General features: G+C 38.0%; 1 protein-coding gene across 3 annotated transcripts in view; it reads right to left on the reverse strand.

The window, feature by feature from the left end:
• Window positions 1-610: 610 nt before the first annotated feature.
• The window catches only part of LOC147017580 (uncharacterized), an 86,237-nt gene continuing 69,836 nt past the window's right edge, over window positions 611-17,011 (reverse strand). The window contains exon 7 of one of the 3 annotated variants that reach the window (XM_085847304.1): window positions 611-2,564. In XM_085847304.1, coding sequence (XP_085703430.1) covers window positions 2,478-2,564 — 87 coding nt within the window. In that variant the 3' untranslated portion in view covers window positions 611-2,477. The remainder of the gene's footprint in view (window positions 2,565-17,011) is intronic. The other 2 variants (XM_085847305.1, XM_085847306.1) reach the window with 2 other exon arrangements.

The raw sequence follows: 17,011 nt of genomic DNA on the forward strand, positions 1-17,011 counted from the left end.
ATATATGAGAGAGTTCAACAGATTAGGTCATGGAAGTGTAAAAAAAAAAAAAAAAAAAAAATCGAGGAAGAAGACGAGGAGGAAGTTAAGAGGAAGAAGAAGAAGCATAATCGGGAGAAGGTGAGCGTGTTGTTGTTGTTGTAGGGTTTTTTTTTTTTTGAGATAAGAAAGAGATTAGTTGGGAGAATGGGGGATGTTTGGAAAGTGGGGAGGATCAAAATTGAAGGTAATGGGGAGGATAGAAATTGAAGGTAATGGGGAGAAAAAACAAAAACAAAAAAAAAGCGATCAAACACCGAGTGGAACCGGTAGGCCTCAAGCCTAGGCCTAGGCCTCAAGCCTCAAGCACAGGTAAGAACGTCGACAAAAATACTCACAAAATAGCACGATTTTTGAAACAAAACCGAACTAGCAACACACAGTAACATCTAGGTGAGAAAATTAAACAGTTAAAACGGGACAAATAACAACCGGAAACTTAGCTTTGAGAACGTCAACAGGGAGCCCCAAAGGAGACCTCTCGCTGCTCTAAAACCGGAACCGGAAGTCCAATGTGTCCCCTTAAATGTGTACTTAAATGTGTCCCCAACCATTTCTCAGACATGCATGGTCCGATTTTGTTCAAACGTGGCACAAGCACAGTACATGATGGAATACACGTGAACCTCACTTTATTTTGCAATTTGATCAAAGATGGCCGACTGGTAGACTGGCGGCCATTTTAGTTATACATAAATATGGGCTCGCCCTTTAACTTTAACCTCCATCACTATACTAGCAACTAAAGTCAAACTTGAAATCAACTCGAAGCTAGCTCAGAGATGGTAAATCCAGGAAAATACGATTGAGAAAAGGAAGGAGGTTAGCAGAGGAAGGGATGGAAGTTAAGGACAGCATTGGAGCAAATGGATGGTCATGGAGAAAAATAAAACATTCTCAAATATTTCGAACACTCTTTGCAAGGTTTTGCAATCAAAGAAAGTTGAGTTTTTGGATAATATGACAATATTAAAAATTCGTTAGACCCAGATCATATCGTTAAGTTGTCAGAAAAAAATGAGTCCTTCGCAGTTATATTTTTAATGACAGAAACAATTCAGTTAATAGTTGATCTTATAATGAGAATGAAACCCCAATATTTTTTTTCAAGATAAGTCATAGCAAATTGCTGTATGAGCCTTAACCCTGTGTTAGTCCCATGGGGTGTTTTGGCACCCCACATTTTTTGTGTGCATTTTTTGTGTGGCATTCGAACATTGGGGTGTGTAAACACTCCACCAGACTAACCATGTTTGAATGACACAGCAGACGAATGCAGGGTTGGCTTTTGGGATGATACAGAACCACTGCAGAGGGCTCTACAAAACTACAATTGCAAGCTTTCCATGTGATACCAGGTCAGCTAAAGCCGCAGTTACACAGCGTGTCCATCAAGTTCTTGTACAACTTTTAACTGTTATACCTTTTGATGTACGCATGACAGAAACAAACTATAAATGGTTCATGAAAGCCTCATTCATCAAGCTTTTATTCAATTCAGTTCAAACTTTTAGTCATTGATCAAACCGCCATCTTTAGGAATACATCGTTGAATCTGATTTTCCAACTTGTTCATAACATTTTTCAGTTGCTGTTTCAGTAATTTCATGAATTGCATTTGTAATCATAGCACTAAATTCATCCAAATACTGTGGTTTCGAAGATTGAACAACAGTTTCACATAGCTCCATAAAATTTAGTCCAACAAGTCAAGCAAACCAGGTGGCCAAGCAATTGGTCCACGTCTACCGATCCACTTGTCTGGGAAGACATCATCCAGAACCGTCACGCATTCGAAGCATTGTGGAAGAGAGCCTCGTCTTGCTGTTACAAGGCGATATGGAAAGATTTAATCGTCGTACTTTGGGAACAAAGGACATTGCAAAGTAACACTCAGCATTAATTGTTGCTTCTTCCAAAAAAAAGAAGAAAAGACCAACAATGTGCAACTCCTTGAGAGAACACCAAACATTGATGTTTGGTGAGTCTCTTGTTAACAGACTTCCTGAGGTTTTTCTGTCCCCTAAATGCGGTAATTGTGGTGGTTGACTTCACCACTGATGCCACATCAGAAAATATCAACTTGTCAAGGAACCCGGGGGATTGTGGATTTAACAACAGCAATAAGAATAACATTAACATTAACAAATCCTGATGAATTATGCTTTCATGCACCATTTACAGTTTGTTTAGTACATAAAAAGTTACAAAAGTTCAAATTTGCACAAAGACTTTATGGACAACCTGTATGACATTACCTATTCAACATCTCTGCCATTTCACATCCTTTACTGAAAACATTTCATTCAGCAAAGTTGCCAGGAAAGCAAATCACCGAGTACATGATGTTTTCCTCTTCGAGGGATCAAGCAACAGACCCGTCTTTTCTGCATTCAATCTTTGGTGGAGAGTGCAGCACTGGCAGTGGTTAAAGAAGGCTATTCCCAACATGGTTCAGAATATATCACTTCAACCGGGCTGCTCTGAGGCTTCTTTTTGACTTCAGAATATAATGGCATGGGTATCTGCTCACCACACAAATCGCACGTCAATCATATGGTGAAGCACAATTTCACCAAAAACATAACAAATTCACTTAATTACCTATATGCACTACTCATGATGCATTCCACCTGGTGGCTCAACGTAGGATAATATATAATCCATCCTTGGGGACCATACTCTGCACAGAGCATACTTAAGCATTCTTCTAGGCTATGGGGCACAATCCTGGACAGGTCACCACTCCAACACAGGATACCAGTATGCTGGCACTCATTTCACTGACCTCAGAAGGTTGACAGACAGAGTCAACCCCACCTGGTATTAATTCAACAGCCAAACAGGATTTGAACTCAGTATCTTCAGATTCCAAGCTCACCAGCCTAACCATTAAGCCAACTCCAGACGGATAATATAATAACAATGCTGTAATTACTATCATTGTCAAATAAGCAAGACAATTGTTAATTATCAGATTCCAACCCTGCAATCCGACAATTTACAGCTGTGCGATTTACATGGGCCTGGAATTTTCTTTCCCTTCTGAACACCATCTGGTTTCATTGGAAGAATTCGCACGGTATACCCTTTATATGCAGCTATATAAACTCTCAGGTATACCCTTTGATCTACCCTTTTCTACCATTTTCCCTGAAAACCTAACTTGGGCTACTTTCTGGGCATCATTTTAGTGCTCATTCCAATATTGTAGTGAACCTTCTCTTTTAGCTGCTGCAGTCTAGATGGCTATCCTTACACTGGTGATGTCGATAAAACATTCCACATCTTTGATCAAGCAAAAATTAGGTAGTGACAGACAGGTATGTCTAAGTTTATATGTAGTGTGACTTGGAAATGGGTTCCTTTATCTTCTGGTCCTCATGTACATGTTCAGAGGCACTATTGTCACAGAGCATGCAAGTGGCCGCATCTCATTATACACGTTGTATACATATCACTACAGAATGCTGACCAGACAAGGAATCAAAGTGGACTTCAGAAACGAATGGATGCATCATGCATTGATAAAACCCTCATAATCACCCACTATATATCATAACGAAATGATGTCACCGACTTATGGCTTTTAAAATGTTCCTTAATAAATATATTGTTACATGGAAGGGGGAGAATCCAGAGTTACATTGTGATAAGACTTTAGTATGGACCATGTGATCATGTAGGTTCGATTTCCCCTTGTATTAGGATATTTGTCTCGAGGTAAGTCGTCTGGTAAAACGTACACCGAGGAGGCAGTGAATGTAGACCTGAAGGTAGCATAGAGTAAGGTTGCATTGTATAAAACCTCCTGAAAAACAGGTGAGGCCAGGTGAGGACTTGTGGAATTTCACACCAAAGGCACACAAAAAGCATGATGTGCGGGAACCACCAACACGAAGTGTTTGGCCATTGGATAGCAAGCCATGGTGGTGATGTGGGCTGTAGAGTTCTAGTTGATGGCGAAACACTTTTTCAAGGGTCCGAAGCGCACCGGTGGGATGGTCGGAATGAAGGTGCCACCGACACCAACAGGCAGCCAATGATGAGATGCATCATCCACATGAATATGGTCCAAGAGTTTACCAAGGCCATGGCTGTGTGTTGGTTCTCGGATTTTGAGAGGTCTGTGTCGTGTGTGTGTGTGTGTGTGTGTGTGTGTGTGTGTGTGTGTGTGTGTGTGTGTGTGTGTGTGTGTGTGTGTGTGTGTGTGTGTGTGTGTGTGTGTGTGTGTGTGTGTGTGTGTGAGTGTGTCAGTAGGGTGAATATACTGATTCTGGCTCACTTTTCCCCATGTAAGTGAATGGGGGATTTTCAGCGATTCATATTTTTTTCCCCTAAAAATAAACCCCCTTTTTATCCCAAGGTATATTTATTTGTCTCCCCTTTTAACCTTGGGGCACTCTTTTCAAATAACCAATGCAATAAGATAAAGATTTGTTCAAGTTGTAAAGTGATTTGTTAAAGGTGATTCTAAAGAAATATCTGAAACATGTAAGCCTTGGGGCACTCTTTTTCAAATAACCAATGCATATTGTTTAGCTCACTTATTGAACCTATAAAGATTTGTTCATTCTCAAATTCTTTCAATAGTTAATTTTCTTTGCACAATAATCCCCATCTAAAATATTTAAAAATAAAACATTTGAATCTTTATATTTTTTAAGATACCCCTTTTGTGCCATTATGAAATGATAAACTTCTCTTAATGCTCTTGTTTGACCACCTCCTGAGCCACATATCATTGAGATTATAGTAAATTGTTTTTCCATTGTTCAATTGATAACCATCAAAGTTTTCAGTCCATTCAAGGATATTTTTTTTTCTTTACATCCTCCAACTTACTAGTTTTTAAATTGATTTGCTTATTTGTTTAATTAACCTCCGCCATCGAAGATGGACGGAGGTTACTGTTTTCACCCCTGTCTGTTTGTTTGTGAACAGTATTACAGAAAAACTCCTCGACAGATTTCGACGAAACTTGGTGGGGGGATAAGGTATGGTCCAAAGATCATGCCATTAGATTTTGGACTTGGTCCAAAGTCCAATATGGCCGCTATGGTGGCCATTTTGAAAAAATATTTGAATTTTTGTTTTTGCATTTCTGCATGTTTTAAGTGATTTCCAACCAAAAAAAAAAAAATGTTGGAGAAAAAAAACAAACAAATTTTGCAACTTTTTTTTCAAAAAAATTGATTTTTTTTTATTTTTTTTATTTTTGGCATTTCTGCATGCGTGTCGATCTAGTTTAGTTTATTCAATCGTGGTTCAGTAGAGTCTGATCCGTTTTGACCTACAATGAATAGGATATCAGGTTCACTTAAGTGACTCAGCAGTATTGGCGGCGGAGGTTTTGCACTCTATCGAGTGCTCCCCCTCTACTTTACCTTTGTTTTAGTTATTTTTTCAATAAGACTTCTTTGATATTTTTCACATTCATTATGTTTTCCATTTATATACCAAGACTGAGATTTTCTCCACTCTTTAGTTTGATTAATACTTGGTTTGACCATTTATATATTGTGAAAAAACACGGCGGTCGCCCTTACAAACCCTAACCCATCTGCCCATCGTTAAAACACAATCTATTCTATACACTCTATTATACAATATCCATATGGAACACAATCTATTCCATTATCTAAAATCAATCTCTTATCATCAAAGGCTCCTAATGCCTTTTTATTTACTTCTTCACTATATATCTTATGTTTATAACTTCTTATTGTATTTATTTTCCTATATTCTTCTTTCATATTCATCAAACAATTATAATAATTTCTAAAAGTTATTGATTTCTTTATTACATATTTCTTTATTCCCTTTAACCTCATCAATCTGATCACCATACTTATAAGCATATGCCTTTGCTCTCAATCGAATAAACTCACTCATTACTTTTCCACCCAACTCATCCTTAAACTTACCAATAACCTTTGTATTCTTTTTTGAAAATAACTCGCTCTTCTTACTAAAATTACTTGTATCATTCACTCCAATATTTTTCTTCATATCTTTATAAACATCATCAGTTTTTATATCTAGGATAAAACTATCAGTGTCCACATACAACAATGAAACATTTTCACCATACTCTTTCTTTAAGCCATTATACACATAATCATACATCAATATCTTTGATAAATCAAGAACTGCTGTTCCAATATAAATTGGTTTATCCATTACAATACTTTCCTTTTCCATATGAACAGCAGAAAAGTTCTCTGAAAAAACCTCTTCTCTCTTAAAACTTGGTTTATTTATCAATCCAGAAGCTTCTTTCCAAGATGTTGCAAATCTAATGTTTTGCCTGTTTCTAATATTCTCCATTGTCTTTCCAAAGATAGCATTATTCATCAATTTATAGAATTCCCCTTCAAATTTTACTTTTGTATTTGTTCTCGTATCTGTATTGAATTTAATATACTTTTTCATCCAAGGACTTTGTTTAAATTTTAAAACTCTATGAATTTTAGCTACTCTCAATCCTTCTCTCAAACTGTTTCAAGCTTCTCTAATGCAAAACATATCCCTCTTTATCATAGAATGTTGTTAATAACTTTTCTGTTGATTTGCCTTTTAATATTAAAACTTATGATAATCACTTAACCATTCTTTCTTTGGGGTTTCTTCCTCACATGCAAAAGGAAAGTCTTTATCCTTATTATGAAGATCACTCGGGTAGCTCAAATCAACTTCAAAATAATAACCTTCTTCTTCCTGATTCAATTCCTCTTGAGAAGAAATAACAATATTCATCAAAGCCTTTTCATAATCCTTTTCTTCCACCCACTCTAATTTACCATAAGGCAGAGATTGAGACATTGCCCATCCATACAAATTATTAGTATCAAAATAATTACTATCTTTTTCACTATCATAATTTGGAAGATATTTATTATTTGCTTTAGCATATCTTTTTGAACATACTTGTGATATTCCACCTCTCTTAGACTTCTCAATCATCAAAAGCATAGTTACATCACTGATTAAATCTATATCTTGTTTTGTCATTTTCAACATTGCACTCCAAGCAAAACCAGGAGCTGTGAAATAGTGGGCAGGATCTAATCCATAACAATTTTTATTATGACAGAGTGATCTAAAAGCTTCAAACACATCAGCTAACAATAAAACATCTGTTTTTAGATACAAATCATGATATTCTCCAAGGTTCTTTTTCTTAAATATTTTCCAAATTTCTTGTGCATTTTTATATTCCTTATCACTTATCTCTTCTTCATAAAGGTTATTATAGAAACTTTCTTTTGAAGGAAGTTGTGTTTCTTTAAATCTCATAAATGAATCCATATAATCATAAAGATAAATTCCCTTACTTGTAAGAATTTCCTCTTTACTTTGAATTTCATTCCTTGTTTGAATTTCCTTTGTAGTTGGAATTCCCTCTTTAATCAGAATTTCATCTTTCATCAGAATTTCCTCTTTAGTAAGAATTTCATTAATTGTTTGAATTTTCTTTATAATTAGAATTTCATCTTCAGTTAGAATTTCCTCATTAATTAGAATTTCCTCTTTACTTTGAATTCTCTCTTTAATTTCCTCTTTTGGAAAGAATGAATTAAGATTTGGAAAAGACCCCGTGGAGCTTAGATTTGATGCTCGGTAGGCTCGTGGTGTTCCCATGAAGTTGTAAGAATCGAGAAACCTAATACGAGTTAAAGGTTTTGTGAATATCATTTTTGTAAATTAAATATACTTTTGACTTGTGTTTGTTATGGCAGAAATATTCCCTGGTGTTTTTGAAAGTTCCTTTATAAATAGATGTGTATCATAGTTGGTGCTGTTGTGAAGAAAGACTGGAATAAAATAAGGAAATTTATAATTAAGATTACAACAGGAATGAGCGGGATCTCTATATTTACCAGTAAGATGACAATGATCCCTAACTTTAGACTCCTTAATTTCCCCCTCACAAATATGACAGATATTGTTCTTTCTAAATTCTAATTTTTCTTCCTCGGTTAATTTCATCGGTTCATTTGTTTCTTTCATTAATTTAGTGAGTCTTATACAATCCTTTTCTAATCGTTTTACAAACTCTTGTGAAGCTTTTTTCCCACTATAATGTTCAAGTTTATTATACTTTTCTCCAACAGATGATTTGATATAATAACAAAAACCACAAGGAATATGTTTTTGATATTTATTTGTATATGATTCTCTTGGATTCGGAGAAGCAGTATTTATCTTTTTTAGGATACATTCAATATCAGCGTATATCACAAATGGGTGCATGATAGATTTATTATAATCTTCAAAAGAAATCTTTTCACCAGGTTTAGGCATTGTAATTACAGCTGATTTATGATTACTACAATATTTTGAATGTTGTACTAATCGTTCTTTTGTATGAAATGAATTAAGGCATCGCTTACAAGGATATATTTTGTTTGCTGTTCTGAATACCTGAGAAGAGATTAATCTTGATAAATTATTGATGTATGTATAATGTGAATTCTTTCCAACACTAAAATATAAAAGATCAATGTGTGTTTCTTCATTTTTATAGTTGTTTGAAATTTTTAATATTTGAACTTTGTTTATATCCGTTTATCAATATACATTAATGGAAAGATTATTCTTTTTCTCAAATTTAGGAATATCTGTTGGTGGCATTGGGAATTTAAAATCTTTAATGTCCAAGGTATTCTCATATTTCATGTATTGTTTTACTCTTTCTGAATTACAATTTGGTGGATGTAAGTGAGCAAGAACAGACCAGAGAAAACATTTGAAGACCACAAGGGGAAAACCAGAGATGTCACTTTTTATAAATTTCAGGGTTATTGCACCTGCCAATAGTTGGCAACATAAGGTTTCCTCTCACAATATTACTTTACCAAATAACCAGGGGTGTCACATCATTTATATGGTATAAAGTTTAGCCGTGCAATGAAAAAACAAGTGTTGTCAAAGCTGAACAAGTAGAAACCCAGAGTTGTCGGTACTTTACTCCTGGTTATCTCCCTTTCATTCATGTTTACTGTTCCACCATAATATTCAGAGTTGAGAAACTAAAAAATGAAAGGTTATAAAACTTTCACAGCATAAACTCTGAGCACTACAATGGCCTATTTGGTTATATCATGGGCTCCGTAGTTGGTGCATATCGTGGTTCAAGCCTGGTCAAACCTTTATTGTGGCTTTTATGGGACCCATGCCGTGGCTTCATGGTTAAACACGTCTGAGTACCCATCCTCATTCGATGTACCCACCACCCAATAAACCTGCTTAGGTATATGAGGGAGTCACATGAGGTGACCGGCTATCGTGGGGGTGGTTTATCCTTGGTTTTCTCCCGGTTTTCCATAATATGAAGTGGTACAGAGTAAGAAATACGAGAATCCGTCATCATATAAGCGAAATACCCTTGAGTATGGCGTTGAACACCAATCAAACAAAAAAACAATAACCGTTTAATGTTGAAAAAAATAATCTGTGATCACCAGTCATGTAATGTATGCTAATAACCAACAAGCATGAATTTGGTACACATCCTGGGTTAAAATTGCATGGCAATTATTAAACAAGGGAATAACCAGTGATGTCAGTTTGCAACATTGATTCGTTCTTTTCTCTAAAATTAAATAACAAAGAAGCTTGGCAAATGCTACATGCTTAATTTGATCGGCCAATGATCACTCTTCCTTTTACTGGAAAATAAATGTATGACAGTTATTAAACAGTCCACCAAAGTCTTGAAACTTTGTTTTTCAATTTCTTCAAAATTGACTTATCCTGACATCTCTGGTTTTCCCCTTGTGGTCTTCATTTATTATCATTGTTCTTAATATTAACAACTGCCTTCTTTAGTTTTATTTCTTTTGGTAATTCAATATAAGAAGAACCTTTAAGAGGGTTTGATTTTAGAATGTGTATATCTAAAAAGATGATTTTTTAAGTCTTAAATCCACTTCCTACCACTGTATTATCAACATCCTCCTCTTGTCTTGATAGTTCTTCATAAACCCCACTATTCAAAAAATCTTGAAATGATGTGATAAAATGAAGATCTGTTCTCATATAAGGAGTTTGTTCTTCATCTTGTCTTTTCATATTCATTTTCACTCCCATATAAAACTTTAAAGTTTTCATTTCTTTTAGTGTTATTTTAATAACTTTTTCAACATCAGGTTTCACTATTTCAATTGATTCAGCTCTTGATGATGGACCGGGTTCTCCAAATTGAAAAATCATTATTTTTAAATGCCCCATCAGTGTTTTCAATATAGTCTCCCTTTACTTTAAACTCATTTTTCTTGTGTTTTTGTGATTGAAGGTGATTCTTATAACTACTCTTCAAAACATCCTTTGAGCAGATATCACAATGTTTTCTTTTCAACTCAAGAGGAGATATTTGATGAAATAGATTAAATGTGTGTTTGTTGGTTTGAAGGTGTTTTTTATAATATTTATATTCGTTATTACAAACATCGCAGTACGTTGTATTCACCATATTTAGAAAATAAAACTTTGCTTAAAGTAAAATTTTCTTGATGAAAATTTCGTTTAATTTATTGGTGAATCTGTGCTTAAAACCATTTTACCCTCCAACTTTTTTCACTTAATAAATACAATGTTTCAATCAATCTCTTAATTTGTAAATGATACTGAGAAATATGTCAAGGATGTAAAATTGAACAAAGATAAATAACAATTATGATAAATAATGAATTCTTCAATTTCCTTCAGTGGAAGGGCTTTTAGTATACCTGGAAGAACATCAATTAAAGTATCTCTAACAAAAGTTTCTCCTCTCCTTCTGGTAATATATTCAAAACTAGAAAAAACAAGAAAAAGTATAAAAAAATAAAAACCTTATGGATGAAGCTTTAGAAAGAAAAGATAAGACCATCTGTAATATGCAAGGAGAAATTTGTATTTTTTTTTCAACAACCCGAAAGATGTAAATCCTGATGAAATAAAGGACGTTAATATATCAGGTGAAATGACATTTCATTCAATAGAAGTTAAGGATCATTTTAAAATTACCTTTAATATAAAAACAAATGTTGTAGTTGAATCTGGTAATGAAAAGAAAGTATATAGCTATCAATGATAATGTTGTTTCGACTAATTAAATATGAGTCAATATTCAACTGAGGATTTTCAGGATCATGAGAGTTTGTGTTCAAACGTAAGTAAAGTAAAGATTTAAGTAAAGTTTTACTTTATAAACATGCTCGACTTCCCTGATTCTCCATATGACAAATTTGAGAATTGTCCTGCATGCGAAAGATGGGGAGGAAACAGAGTCAAAAGCCTATTAACAATGTATATTCTGTGATTATCTTCTAATTAATGATAATAAAAAAGGAAAATAATTCTTTTGGATTTACACCAAAAATGAATTACTTTACAACATTGATGAGAGAAATTAATGCAAAGTATGAGGGTGATAACACACCTTTCCTTACAAGGGAAGAAACGGAACGTATTAGAGAAATGTTAAGGATTGTTGTTATATATTATTCATGGATGTGATATTAGGGAAATATCAACACAAGATATTGTATAAATAAAATAATGGATTATCTTGAAATTAAACCCGAACTTAGGATAAAATATAGAGTTTCTAAAAAAGCCAATAATAAATTAAATAACATGTTTTCCAAATATATAAATGAATGATTTTTTTTACCCATTTGGGAAAATAAGATAAAATTTAACAACCATAAAAATCTCCCAAATTCATTAAGATGTCTCAAAGTTAGTTTAGACCAGTTGATGAACATGAAAATAATTAATAAATCTCAAGATAAAGACATTTTATCTCATATTAAATAAGATGAGAAGCACAATCCTGAGTTTTAATTTCACAAGCTACCACACATCTTCATTCCCATATCCACAACAACCTGACCCAACAAAAGAATATGAGGCATCTTTATTGTCCATGGAAACTTATAATACCTTATTTAATATAACTGATAAAAATGACAAGTTTAGTTATAATCCGGGAAGTGGATACAAAACGATAGTCTCACCCGGAGCATATGAGATTTCTCAAATATCTTCCAAAATTATTCGTCTTATGAAAGAACGGTGATGAACCAAAAATATTGTTATAGATATTCAAAAACATACTTCAAAATCAACGATTAAATTAAAAATAACTACAAGGTTGATTTCACAATTGATAATTAATTTATTTAGAGAGTTATTGGGTTTCTCCTCAAAAAAGATTGAAACTAATGGGACGTTTTACAGTGATAATGTCATTCAAATATCCTCAGGAATAAATTCGGTATTAATTCATTGATTTGATTGATGGTGCTTATAATGATGGAATAAAAACAAATACAATATTTTCATTTCAGCGCATACTCAACCCCAATTGGTTATAAATTCAAAATGGAACCCAAAAATTTGGTTTATCTCCCTGTGTCAGGAAAAACCATACAGAGTAAATTTTAGGATAACCGACCAAGATAATCGTATGATTTCTTTTAATGGAGAAGTTATATCCATCAGAATTCACCTACGTGAAGTTTTCCAATAAATAAATACGATGGTTATTGTGAGGAAACACGAGTTGAGAAAATATAAAATAATTACAGGGGATGGGATGTTCCTTTCCCCATACTACAAGAGTGAAGGTACATATCTTGGTTGAGGATACTATAAACCTAAGACAAAGAAAGGGGTGTCAGACATCAATATAGAGGAGATGGGATAATTGATACTCTAATGGGTATAGGTTCAACTATTCTTAAACATAAAGACCTAATTGGTTCAACTGCTTCTGCTGTGGGAAATGTAGCAGGTGCTGTAAAGAGCACAAAAGATGCCCAAAAGAAATCTCATAAATTACAAGCAATAAAAGAAATTAAGAAAGGCAAAACTCAGTTGTCTCCCCAAGAACGACATAAAATAATTCAAATACTTGGGTCAGGGTTTCAAAAGTTTTAACATCTTTTTTCCTAAATAAATACAAGTATGGAAGCAATTGATAGTATCTATGATTTGGAGGATACTATTATCATCTCAAACTCCACTAAAAAAGATTACTTCAAGGTAAATGCAATAACTGGAACAGACTGGAACGCAAATGGTACAAAAGGTTTTGAAATAAATAATCAACAAACTTATTTGAATCTATCCGAAAGTTTCTTGTTGTGTAAATTTACATTCACTAAGGCTGGGAATAACACAAATGCTACACTCGTAAATGATTTCTTCTGGAAAATCTTTGATAGTGTTCGTTTGTACATTGGAACACAAGAAGTTGAAGCGGTTGATTGTCAGGTCAGGTCAGGTATGGGAGCATGTGCCAGAACAGCGCGTCGCTGCGTCCACTTTCCGCCGGTACTCCAGGGGCCTCCGTCTGGCCATCCCCCAGGCAGATGCCAGGCCCATCCCCATCTCCTTGAGATGATGGTCAACCTGCTGCAACCATGAGGCACGTGGTCGGCCCACTGGCCTCCTCCACTCATGAGACTCCCTCGCTGAGAGAATCTGGTGAGCAGGATCAGCGTCAGGAAAACGAGCCACATGTCCATACAGCCGCAGCTGACGCTCACGGACTATGCAGGTAACAAATCTCATCCGAGTCTCTCTCAGCAACCGCTCGTTGGACACAAAATCCGACCAGCGATAGCCAAGGATTCCCCGAAGAGACCTGGTACCAAAGGAATTAAGTCTCCGTCTCAGATCCTTGGTCAAAGTCCAAGTCTCGCACCCATAGAGCAAGACTGGAAGTACCAAGGACCTGAAGACTCGGACTTTCGTCCTCCCGCACAGGTACCGGCAGCGCCACACCCCATGATCCAGTGAATCCATGACTCCCCAGGCCCGACCCAGACGCCTATTGACCTCCGGCTCACAACCTGCGGAGACATGAATATCACTGCCAAGGTAAGTGAATCTATCCACGACCTCAACATCCTCACCACAAACAGACACAGACAGGACAGCAGCATCCAAGATGTCACCGAAAGCCTGGATCTTTGTTTTGACCCAAGAAATCCGTAATCCCAACGGCTCCGACTCCTCATTCAGCACCTCGAGGGCCCCCAAGAGGATGTCTAAAGTCTCCGCAAAGATGACTGCATCATCTGCAAAATCAAGGTCCGAGATCTTGACATTGCCAAACGATGCACCGCAACCTTGATCTCTCCGACATCCCTCCCAAAATCCAGTCCATACAAGTGCTGAAAAGTGGGGGCAAGTACACATCCCTGACGAACTCCAGTAACAACTGGAAATAAGTCAGAGGCGGTACCACCACACTTCACAGCACTCTCAGTACCAGAGTAGAGTTCAGACATCAGATCGATCAGTTTCGGTGGCACCCCACGAAGACCAAGAATCCTCCAGAGGACATCCCGATTCACTGAATCGAACGCTTTACAGAGATCAACATAGGCTGCAAGCAGCCCCTGCCGAAACTCTCGTCTGCGTTCGGTGAGGACACGAAGTGCAAGGATACGGTCAATCGTTGACCTCTTTGGTGTAAAGCCTGACTGCTCTGGACGCTGGTGCTCAAGCAGATGGTGGCGAACCCTATTAAGAATTATCCGAGCAAAGACCTTGCCCGGCACTGAGAGCAGCGTCACCCCTCGGTAGTTGTTGCAGTCTTGGCGATCACCCTTCCTTTCCAGAGAGGGACAACAAGGCCCCTCTTCCAGTCAGTTGGGGATGATGCCTGTGTTCCAGGCAGAGCACAAAACTGCATGCAACGACGCGAGTGCAGCATTTCCACCAACCTTGAGAAGTTCGGCATGGATGCCACAGATCCCTGGAGCTTTGCCCCGCTTCAACCGGTTCACCGCAGCCCGTGTTTCCACAAGCGATGGTGGACCACAGTTGATTCGAGGTCAGCAACAGGGATTGTAACACCCTTGACGTCCAACTCGACAGCTGGGGGATCAGCCTGGGTACAACCGCTCGAAGTAACCGCCCAGCGGGCCTTCACTTCAGACTCCTCTGTCAAGAGCCTACCACTCTCTGCTCGAACTGAAGTGCTCCGAGGGATGAGCTTGGATGAACGTAATGCGCGAATTCCCCTGTAAGCTGGACGAGAATCACCTGTCCACAGGTGATGCTCTACCCCCTCACAGATTCCTCGCACATAGGCCTCCTTGTCCACCCTCAGTGCACGTACAGTTTTACGCCTCAGCTCCCTGAACAGCTCAGCTCTGCCATTCAGCCTGGCCCTGCGACTCTGGTCAATGGTATCCAGTGTCCCTTGAGAGACAAAATTCTTACTTGCCCTGCGGTGAACTCCAAGGCATCCACCGGCAACATCAAGGACGGTGGTCTTGAAGGTGCTCCACAACTCTTCAGGACCCCCCAAAGCACCCAGACCCCCCAAGTGTCCACTCAGCCTGTTCGCAAACTCCTCAGCTACTCTCTCTCATCCCTGAGCTTGGCAACATCCAGCCTAGGCTGGGATGGTACCATTCTCCAGGATTTAAGGTGCAGCTTTAGAGTTGCTACAACAAGCCTGTGGTCAGTATTGAGGAACTGAGCACTCCGGTAGACCCTGCAGTTCTGGATCATCCTCCAACGACCGTCAATGAGGACATGGTCAATCTCCTTTGCCACACCGCCAGCGTTGGAATACCAAGTCCAGCGATGAGCTTGCGGGCGCTGAAACCATGAACCAGCCACTCCTAAGTCCATGACTTCTGCAAAGTCAAGGAACTTAGTGCTATTCTGGTTCATAGTTCCTGACCCATGGGGACCAACACACACCTCATAACCATCCCTATCAGTTCCAGTCGATGCATTGAAATCCCCAAGACTAGAAGTGTATCTCGTCCTGGGGCACTGATCAACCACAGACTCGAGTGTGGCGTAGGAATGTGTCCTTCACGGTAAGATCACTCGCCTCAGTCGGAGCATAAATAGAGACCAGGGAAATGACACCTAAGGAGTGACGAATCCTTAATCTCATAATACGCTCGTTGACCGGTGTTACCTCAATTATCATTGGGGTCAGCTTATTGGACACAGCTACAGCAACTCCTTGGGTATGGTCACCATCAGAGCGACCAGACCAATAGTAGGTGTAACCACCCACCATTATCTCGCCGCAATCCGGTCTCCGAACCTCAGAGAGAGCTGCAATCCCGATGTCCAAACGCTTGAGCTCAGATGATAACAGAGACAGGTGATCATCCTCTCTTAGGGATAGGACATTCCAGGCACCCACCCGAAGGGACCGCCCAGGTTAACCCAAGGAGACGCCGTCTGGTGGACGACACCTCAGCACCACTCCGACATACTCTCCCGCAATCTGACCCAGGGATGTTACCCCGTGGTTTCTCTCCTATCAAAGATTGGGGGTCCCGAAGGCTTTGCCCCAATCCCATCATCCGGTGAGCTGCCCTGCGAAGGAAGCTGCACAGGAGGTACTCCCACGGAGTGGGTTTTCAGATTTTTTTTGCGTTTTTGCGTTTTGCGGAATGAAGCGTTTTACGGTGGCTGGAGTGCAAATCCTGCCACCAACCTCCTAATAAGAAGTAACCCAACTGCAGGAGGACGTCCGCAGACACAGTTGGGCACTAGATATGGATGGCCGTTGGCTCACAAGGAGCTCCTCCGCCCTTTGACAGGTTTTGTTTTTAATCCTGCTGGGTGTCCATATCCAAACACCCTCCTCACCAGAAAACCTGGTGGGGGAGACGGTTTAGTCGCCGACAACCCGACCATGGAACAGGTTAGTACAGGTTTACATGGTACCTGTAGCAGGTCACAGATCGAACCTGACCTGACGTTGATTGTGTCTCTGCTGTATCTGAAATTTGGATCTCGTGATCCATGAGGTATATTTCTCTCGTGAGGTATATTTGGATCTCGTGATCATGATAAAGTTCTGTATGGTCTAAAAATTAGATTTCAATTTCAAAGGAATGATAATGAAAATAGATTACTTTTTGGTGTTGCTTGTGCTTATGGTCATCAGAATAAATTTGTAATTGGTGAAATGAGTTGGTACATTAGT

Source organism: Eptatretus burgeri, chromosome 11 (assembly GCF_056783735.1).
Source record: "Eptatretus burgeri isolate ZD-2024b chromosome 11, Ebu_testis_v1, whole genome shotgun sequence".
NCBI classification, from domain to species: Eukaryota; Metazoa; Chordata; class Myxini; order Myxiniformes; family Myxinidae; genus Eptatretus; species Eptatretus burgeri.